General features: G+C 39.5%; 1 protein-coding gene across 1 annotated transcript; it reads left to right on the top strand.

The window, feature by feature from the left end:
• Window positions 1–2,136: 2,136 nt before the first annotated feature.
• Window positions 2,137–9,137, top strand: LOC148655122 (protein transport protein Sec61 subunit alpha). The gene is made up of 12 exons (XM_088645299.1): window positions 2,137–2,294; window positions 3,146–3,213; window positions 3,575–3,640; window positions 4,039–4,117; window positions 5,357–5,488; window positions 5,600–5,709; window positions 6,105–6,258; window positions 6,389–6,549; window positions 6,856–7,053; window positions 7,668–7,859; window positions 8,071–8,147; window positions 8,235–9,137. Exons 1-12 carry the CDS (start codon window positions 2,288–2,290, stop codon window positions 8,419–8,421), a joined length of 1,431 nt encoding a protein of 476 aa, XP_088501425.1. The 5' UTR covers window positions 2,137–2,287; the 3' UTR covers window positions 8,422–9,137.
• Window positions 9,138–10,170: the final 1,033 nt, after the last annotated feature.

Raw genomic sequence — 10,170 nt, 5'->3', positions numbered from 1 at the left:
TCCCCTTCTATGAATTGGCTACATTACTCTGCTCTCCTCCCCACTGATAGCTGATGTGTGGTGAGCGTTCTGGCGCACTATGGCTGCCGTCGCATCATCCAGGTGGATGCTGCACATTGGTGGAGGGGAGTCCCCATTACCTGTAAAGCGCTTTGAGTGGAGTGTCCAGAAAAGCGCTATATAAGTGTAAGCAATTATTATTATTATTATAAGGTTAGTCAGGAACAGTGGCCCCCCGTTCTGCATTTTAATTGCCCTTCCTCTTAATTTTCATTTGCATCTTGCAGAAATTTTATTCCTCTGAATTTTAATCTTGAGTCCTTTGGTCAAATGCAGTCGGCCCAATGAAAAATCACCATCATTAGCAGGGTTAATAATTAGAGCAGGCGGATGAATTGAAGTTTATCAGATAAGATCACTTTATTAGCCATATACAATTTCCTGCATTAGGAATTTGTCTTTTTGCATGCCCCAGCTTGCTCTCCATGAGACACACAGGCACACAGACAGGGAGAGAGAAGCTTGGGGTTAGAGTGCAGGGTCAGCCATTTATACGTGCCCCTGAAACAGTTGGGGTTTAGGGCCTTGCTCAGGGACCCAACGGAGTAGGATTCCTCTGCTGGCTGCGGGATTTGAACTGGCAAACTTCCAGCCACAGCCACAGATCCTTAGCCAGAGTGTCAATGCCCCACCTGGTGACGCCCAGAGCGGTGGTACTGTGTATATGATACAGTTGTTACGTCCCAGTATGGTCTGTGTGTTTGATTTGATCTTATGTTCCACACTTCCTGACTTTGGTTGTTCTCCCTCCCCATTGGTTCATTAATTAATCCGTCCATCGTGACATAATCTACAATCAACTCTCAACCAATCAGAACTCAGCTTATTCAGTATTTAACTGGGAGGTTTTCAGACTGAATGGGCCTTTTTGCTTGGCTCAGCTCGTATAGCTACAGCTTTTTTGTTTTATGTTAATCTCCTTGCACTTTCGTTTGTGTATTTGTGAGAACTTTTGTGTTTAGGGTTAGTTAAGATTGTCGGGTACATTCTACACACGTAGTTGATATTTGTATCAGTAACACTAGTTAAGGATGGGTGAGTGAGTGCCCTTTGTCTTGTATGGTTTTGGGTAGTCAGTGAAGGTTAGCCAGGGCGTTGGAAGATGCCGAAGACCGAGTGTTTCGGGTTTTGTTTTGGTAGTTACTGTAGGTCTACTTTCCCTCACTTTATTAGCCAGCTACATTTTATTTATTTTCTTTTCTTTAGCACCGCTGTAGTTCCCCTTCCATGTGTGTTATTGTGTCCTAATTACGTATCAGTCACTTGTTCACTTTAAAATAAATTTTGCACCAAATTTTGTCACGCTTCCTAACTCCCTCAGCAGAAACCCACCTGCATCCAAATCCATCCTACATGTTACACCTCTTTACCCCTAGACGCATGGGGTCGTTAACAATATGATACAAGGTTGGAAGCATTTCCTTATTAATGTAATTAATAATTAATTAAATGTGTACCACATTATATTTTAATTACTTAAATTTTTTTTGTTGTTAAGGGTGCTATTCTACATTAAAAAGACTGAACTTTGTCACATTTATTCCCTTTCATCTAAATATTTTTAGTCTAGAATTCCTTGGAATAGTTACCGTGGCTTCTAGAATCAAGTTACTTACAGAAAACACGACTGAAAGAGCTGACCACAAGAGACAAGTCCTAACAAGTAAATGTGCCCGTGTTCTCTTCCGCTGGATACGTCATATACAGTATATGCAATATCTCTTGCACTTTTTAAAATCTCCCTCAGCGGCTCCGTGGATAAGATACGGGTCCTTAGATTTCGCTGTCTAGACCTTGCCTTACTAAAAAAAAAATGCTGTTTAGCTAAAGTGACTTACATTTCAATGCAAACAGTAAATAGCGTTTGCAAATAAAACAGAGGGAAATAAGGGATTTCAGGCAGCTACGTGTGTACAGCTACACGTGTAACAATACAGTTGTCTCTGCTGGTGCCTGATTGGTTTCTGTAAGCAACAATAGCCGCTCTCGCAGGCGCAGTGATCTGCTCGGAAGGTGTGTACAGCTCTCAGTGATTATAGGCTGACGTGTACTACGGCTCCCTAGCCATCTTGTTTGGGGGCGTCACGTGACGTGTCCATTCCTTTCGGCGTCCCCCTGCACAGGGAGAGAAGGAGCAACAGAGAGGTGTAGCAGGGAGAGGGGCGAAAAATACACCCGTGATAAAAATCCACTCACCCTGTAACACCGTAACAAGGTCCTGAGCAATATGGGGAGTAAGTATGCGCTGATTTGTATTTTTTACGAGGCTGTGTGAATCCTGGCGTTTTCAGTTCAAGTCTTTCCCAAGTGACTGCATATGCTGTAACTTGCTTTGCCCAGAGATGACCAGTGAGTGCTGTTAACTTAACTTGGCACAGTCATGAAAATTCAGCTTTTGTTGTTAAGTAAAAGATACATCTTGCAGCCACGATTTTACTGTTGAGTGCATATATAGATAGATATGAGGAATATATAGAGGAATTAGTTTAAACTCCATTTCTGTAAAACAAAACAAAAATGTCCAGCATAACAGTTAGTTTTTTACAAACTAATTTGTAAAATCGATTTTAGTACTTTATTTTGTACTGGTATTTCATTATCTAAGAGTAACTGCTCTCTTTAGGTACACAAATTAAATCAAATGTTTACTTGATAAAAGTTTATTCTGACGTTAGACATGCATGTTTTTTTTTTTTAATATCGTATGTTCCATTATGAAAAGTAACGAATAATATAGGTCGGTAAACTATTAGTATTTACTTGTGTGACGTAAACTATTTCTTGCGTTGATGTACTGTATAGTACGTGTTAGAGTTTCCAATCGCCAGGTCATGCTTTCTCTGCGTACTTTCCATGATGCATTACAAAACGTTTCTGATATGATTACCTTTTAAGAAGACCAACGTATACTGTATGTATATATAGCATGATAAGAGTATTATCCCTTAAATAAAGTGTTCTTACAGCAAAGTTTCTTTTTAACCTTTATTTGCATTTTAATGTTAAATTCAGCGTTTTGTACATGGAGAACATTATATAAACTGTTAATATTTAGCACGAAGAAATCTTTTTGTTTTTTTTCCAGTTAAATTTTTAGAGGTCATAAAACCCTTCTGTGCTGTGCTACCTGAAATACAGAAGCCAGAAAGAAAGGTAAGGCTAAAGACCCTTTTGGGGATTGTTTAGAACAAAACAATGTTGTGTATTGTTTTGTTCTAATGATTTATATGTATTTTCTTAAATTCTTACGTTTTTCCTTGACCATTTTGTGGCTGTACTGAATGTAACGTGTTCATTGGAAGCTGCATTTGCTAGGTGAGAAACTTGTGAGGTGAGAAAAGTGTTTGACTTAACACCACAGATATTACAGTATATCGGAATTGTTATTGTAATAATCATCGGAATTAGAGCTCAAACAATCATCACTGAGTCTAAGCCTCATTTTGCTTCTCACTTATGTGATATAAGTGATATGTTTTCTTTGATATGTTTTCTCTTCATGTCTATTTTATAGATACAATTCAGGGAGAAGGTACTATGGACGGCTATTACACTCTTCATTTTCTTAGTGTGCTGTCAGGTAGGCCACTGGTGTTTGCTTTAGACCTCTGGTATTTTGTGATTTCTACCTTGTAAACCTTAGGTGTACCTTGTGACTTAAGTAAAAAAATTCTGTCTGCGCCCCAGATTAAAGTTTTGTAGAGCTGCTCAGTATTGATAGACTGTTGTTTCTGCTGTTTATTGGATTGGTATAGATGTCTGTGCAAAGGAAAATTTATAAATATCCAATAGCTAGTTAAACTTCCACAAGCTAGTTCATATTTTTAATTTTTCCTTTATTTGACCTTGCTGTGAAATGTATTTAAAAGGTTTTTATCATAGCGTTACGAACTCGGGAGATAACTGAAAATGCAAAGTCTAGTTGTCAGTTTTCAGTCTTCATAAAGTATAATAAGCATTTTTTACTTTTCTTCACAGATTCCATTATTTGGAATCATGTCATCAGACTCGGCAGATCCTTTCTATTGGATGAGAGTCATTCTGGCATCCAATAGAGGTAAGGGGGTTTTGGAAACGATGCCTATCGGTTCATTTTTTTTTGGAGTTTGAGAAATGGGGGGGAAAGAGGGTATTCGGTACTCAAGGATGGAAAGTTCCGTTAAGGCGGTACAGTGGTGTTACCAAGAGTACTTGTATTTCTCTGATGGTCACAAACCAGATTGGGGTTAAGGGCCTTGCTCAGGGGCTATGATGGCAGTGATGCTCAGAGGGGGCCTAATGACTTACTAACAAAATATTATAGGCCTGTTACTTTGTTTCCAGGTTTGCCCGTGTAACCCTGTCGTAAGGGGAGCTGGGTATTAAAACTGGCTATAATTGCTCACAGCTGTAGAGTGGGTTAACGAACTACAACTCCCATGAACGTACGGAGTGACTTCCTGAGGGAGTCTACGTCACAGTCCCTCTTCTGCCCGGCTGTGGCAGGGCTCCCAGTCCTTGCAGCTTCACAGTTGGTCATGTTGTAATACCAGCATGGCATTCCCTTTTTTTTTTCCTTTTTAAAACAAAATTAGAAAAAAACATGGGAGGGTTTCCAGAGATAGTTACAAGTTGGAAGTACAGCAAGCTGGTAGTGAGGATCTAACTAGCTGCCTGTGTGAATTCTGTGCTACTCCCGACTTCTGTGCACCCCACCTCATCACCAGCTTACACCTCCATCACAAACAACAAATTTTGCTGGGGCATTATTGTTATATTTAGGTTTGCAGGAGAGATTCAATAATTAAGGTTTAGTCAGTTTCCATGTATATTTCTGCAAAGTGCCATTTACAGAATATCAAGATCTGGAGAACAATATGGACTGGTATACGATCGTAACGGCATCTCTCAAGAGTTGCAGTCATCATTGTCTCCTAATAAAGACATCGGCAAAGATTCTGCCACTTCTACTGTAATACACATGCAGATATTTGCCCCTGACAGTGGTTTTCAGTTGTTAGCAGGATAAGACCTTTGTATTTTCTCATGATTACTTTTACCGACTTAAAACTTACAGCCTAGACTTTCTAGAATATGTAATTATTGATGGGGTTTTTAATGTAAAGGGTGTTAGTGTGAAAGTCTTCATATTTTCTAAGTCTCTGTTAGATTATGTATTTCCAAATAACTTAATCAGAACTTTTATTATGACCGGTGGCACTTGGCCTGCTATTGCTTCAATAATCAAAAATTAATTATGTGTTATAAATGGTTGATTGAATGCTTGATTTATTTATTTATTTTTCCCCGTTTACAGGTACGTTGATGGAACTTGGTATCTCTCCAATTGTGACATCTGGACTTATAATGCAGCTCCTGGCTGGTGCTAAAATCATTGAGGTTGGAGATACACCGAAGGATAGAGCCCTCTTCAATGGGGCACAGAAATGTAAGGACCTGCACTATGCCATTCGTTATGAGTGTTCTGTTTTTTTATTCTTGAGTAACAGGCCTTAAACCTTATTGATGTTTGCTTGTGGTGTGACTTTTCCACCCTTAGTGTTCGGGATGATTATAACCATTGGCCAGGCCATTGTGTACGTGATGACTGGAATGTATGGAGACCCGGCAGAAATGGGGGCTGGCATCTGTCTCTTAATCATAATTCAGGTGAGCGGTCATTTGTCATACATCCTTGCTTCTGTTTGCCTTAAAAAGTTAGGGTAAAAGGTGGTGCAGCTTCACATAAGCACATAAATAATGAGAGGAAGTCATCTGGCCCATCTCACTATTTTTGATAGCAGCTAGCAGATCTGAGGATCCAAGGATCTCATCCAGCTGTGTTTTGAAGGAGGCCAGGATACCAGCTTCTAGAACATTGCAGGATGGCTTGTTTCAGAGTCCAACAAGCTCGCTCTGGAATTTTTGTGTCCGTTATCATATACTTGTCGTTAAAGTGTTTCCTTCGTGTTGAGGAGCAAAAGGAACAGGACTCCTTTGGTAAAAGAACACGGTGTCATTTTTAAAAATGAAATACTGACCAAGTGAACGGTTGTGTTGCACAGCTTTTTGTTGCTGGCTTGATTGTGCTGCTGCTGGACGAGCTGCTGCAGAAGGGCTATGGCCTGGGATCTGGCATTTCCCTGTTTATCGCAACAAACATATGTGAGACAATTGTGTGGAAGGCCTTCAGCCCAACTACCATAAACACTGGCAGAGGTAATGTTTCAAACGTATTTAAATATATTTTTGCTGCAAGACGTGCACTGAGGACATATATTTGTCTCGCTATTGAAGTAATGTTGTTTTTAAAGCTTTCCATCAGAGATTTCCTTTTTTGTTTTTCAAGGGACCGAGTTTGAAGGTGCGGTGATTGCCCTCTTTCATCTGCTGGCAACTCGGTCCGACAAAGTCCGCGCTCTCCGAGAAGCCTTTTACCGCCAGAACCTGCCTAACCTCATGAACCTGATCTCAACGATCTTCGTTTTTGCTGTAGTCATATATTTCCAGGTAAGTAGATTAAGCTCAAGCTGTCAGTTGGCCGTAATGTATTTTGCTGTTAATGGATTAATCATTTATCAGACTTGTAGACTTTAAAGTGGTTTGTGTGCTGTCACGTACTCCATTTCTATTTAATTAAAAGACTGTGTGGTTACTTTGTTACCTGGGTATTCCTTGAACAGAAGAGAATTACCATTCTCTAAGCTACCACTCATTCATAACACTTTAGGTACTCAATGCTTGAGTATGTGCTCAAGCAGTTTGTTTTTAGAGTTTTACACAGTTTGCGTTGACGGTATTATTTTCTCCTCCCAGGGATTCCGCGTAGATCTGCCAATCAAGTCTGCCCGTTACCGTGGACAATACAGCAGCTATCCCATAAAGCTCTTCTACACCTCCAACATCCCAATCATCCTTCAGTCTGCTCTGGTTTCCAACCTTTATGTCATCTCTCAAATGCTGTCTGTTCGTTTCAGCGGGAACATCCTGGTCAATCTGCTGGGACAGTGGGCGGTATGTGCTTGCATTTAAACAATTGTGAGGATGTAGTTGCAGTTACCCAGTGAAGCTCACAAACCTAGTGGTCTTCTGTTATCTTGTTTATCATATATATTTTATAGAATGTCTATAAATAAGTTCCCATTTATATAATCCTTAGCAGTTAACACATTTTCCTACAACGAAACCCTTGAAGGCTCAAACTAGCTTGTTAAAGGTTTTCATATAGACTATGGGTTGGCAGTAGACTAAGTGACATGTGAAGTAAGATCTTCTCATTTTTTGCCGTAGTTTTTCCTGTGAGGTAGCTTCAGAGAGGCGCCACCCGTCCAGTCAGTGCTGACTTTCATGTCAGGAACTGCAGAGCAGCGTGTTGGATGAATTAGTCCCGCTGCATAGTACAGGAGTTCAAGTCTAAAAAAGTGCCAGATTTGGAGACCTATATAATGAATTAGGGTTCCACGATCTGTGCTTTCTGCTTGCAAATGTGACCTAAGGGGGGGAGTGGGTATAAAAAGAAACTGATTTATTTTTAAGATTGCTTGCTCTGAGAATGCATGAACGTACCACATCCGATGGGCCGTCAGTTCTAAAGGGTGGACTGTGTGTGTTCACTGTTGAATTCCCAGGATGTGGGGGGCGGAGGGCCTGCTCGCTCCTACCCTGTCGGCGGTCTCTGCTACTACCTCTCCCCCCCCGAGTCCATCGGCGCAATTTTCGAAGACCCTATCCATGTCGTCGTCTACATCATTTTCATGCTGGGGTCGTGTGCCTTCTTTTCAAAGACGTGGATTGATGTTTCTGGATCCTCTGCCAAGGATGTGAGTTTTTTCTTTAATAGGATATTGGAGATTGTCATTTTTTTAGAGTATAGCAAACTGTATCGAGACTCAATGATATTAATAGGGAGTTTGGCTACTAGCACTTCTTAGAAACACGGAAATTATTCTGATCTCCATTCAGGTGTTCAAAATAGTGAAATGGTTTTCTTCAGGCTTGTGGGGATATGAACAACATCTTTAATTTCTGCAGGTAGCAAAACAGCTGAAAGAACAGCAGATGGTGATGAGAGGACACAGAGAAACATCGATGGTCCATGAACTTAACAGGTAAAAGCAGTTTTACATAAACATAAATCCCTTGCTAGTGGGGTATTTTATGTTCCATTTATATTCTGTTTCTGTTGTGTTTTTTAGGTATATCCCTACTGCAGCAGCCTTTGGAGGTCTGTGCATTGGAGCTCTGTCGGTCTTAGCCGACTTCTTGGGAGCCATAGGGTCAGGCACTGGGATTTTGCTTGCCGTTACAATCATATACCAATATTTTGAAATCTTCGTCAAAGAGCAAGCAGAGGTTGGCGGGATGGGGGCTTTGTTTTTCTAACTGCCCTGTAGACGAAGCACTGCCTTATTTAAGTGCTAAAGGAGATCTATTTTTCTGTTGTACATCAGTCATGTCTAGAGGAATACCGTATTTTTGCTTATCCATGTTGACAGCGTGGAATAACCCCCACTTTTGAAATGGGACTTGACCTCTGCCTGCACGCAGCATTTAGTGCCAGCTGCCTTAAAATGTTTACAGTTACTTGTAAAGTATCAGGTGTTACATGTAATGCTGAGACCCAATGTATGCACATGCACACAGTATGTACCTGTTTTGAACACTACAGAATTGCAATGAAATGTAATTTAAGCCATTTTCATATTGTTAAGTGCTTTGATGGCACGTGTAGAAAATTAGGAATGTTTCCTATTTTATGCATCTTTTTACCAATTTTAAAAGCTGTAAATGCAGGAATCATGGCAAGCAGTATTGTTTTCACAAAGAATGTGAGGAATGTGTATTCTGAGATAGTCTTGGACCCATTGTATTGTGTTGCAGTAATGTAACGGGTCTAATCTCCTATTTCTTTGAACCTTGAAGAGGGATGTGGAGTTTCAGTGACATGCTTTTCAGTAATTATGGAAGAGTCCAGTCTTCAATTCAACTGGTAAATCAGGTATGCAGGATCAAAATGGAGGGTATTAAATTATTCGATGTTGGTACAGTCTCGTTTAAAAAAAAAAAACATAAAATAAACTTTTCATTATTAAAATTCACAGAGTTTGTAAATGTTTTTTTCTGAGGTTCACATTTTTCATTAAAATGTGCAGGTATGAGTATTGTCAAGTGGGTAAAGCAAAAACAAGAACAAAAGTATCCCCAATTGTTTTTTCCTCATTTGTTGAACAAGGTAAAAGAAAGTGATTTTCTTCATTTTCATTTTATTTTTCGTTTTCAAGTTAAAATGATTTAAAAACAGCACTGAATAACAATGAATTCAGGCACAAGCTAAAAATATTTTGGAAAGACCCAAAGAATGAAAGAATAGTGCAGCAGTAAGATCTTTCAGTGCAGCAACGTCTAAAGAAGGTTAAGGATGACGCAAACTGTCTCCTCGACATTGTATATTTTGACAATAATAGGAAAATACTAAGCAACTATTTTATTCAGATGTTCACTAAGGAATAACTTAATATTACACCAGTGGAAGTACAGAGTTCTTCACTAGAGTTGGAATAGAAGAAGCAGAAGTGTTTCGCGTACTAGACACACTCAAGATTAATAAATCCTCAGGAGCTTGTGGTATCTTGCCAATCGTGCTCACGGAAACAAGATTAAACTATTACGCTTGTCTTGAGTAACTATTGTGAGAGTTGTGTAAATGATATCTGAATAACAATGTTATTAGTATCCATGGATTGGAGAACTGCTCATGTAGTTCCCATCCACAAGAAGGGTGACAGAATGTACCCATGTAATTATAGACCAATAGAACTGACTATGTTAATATGTAAGCTTGTACAAACATTAGAACTAAATCAGATCACCTATAGTCAACAAAGAAGAATAGTCAACCTGAATTCAGAAGAGGTGTCAAGTAACAACAGTAAAGGATAAACAGAGAGCACATGATATGGATTAACCAGATTTTAAGAAGGCTTTTGATAAACTTTCTCATAAAAGATAAATTTTCACAATGCAAGCAGTAGGCCTTCAGGGACTTAAGTTCACCTGGCAGATGGCTTTTAATATAGACAAGAGAAGGGTATTGCATGAAGTAAAAACAAACAAAATACAAACTGGGAAACA

This window comes from Lepisosteus platostomus, chromosome 9 (genome assembly GCF_059453375.1).
Source record: "Lepisosteus platostomus isolate fLepPlt1 chromosome 9, fLepPlt1.hap1, whole genome shotgun sequence".
NCBI classification, from domain to species: domain Eukaryota; kingdom Metazoa; phylum Chordata; class Actinopteri; order Semionotiformes; family Lepisosteidae; genus Lepisosteus; species Lepisosteus platostomus.
Note: the sequence above shows the minus strand (reverse complement) of the source record. Positions and strands in the feature narration are given on the sequence as shown.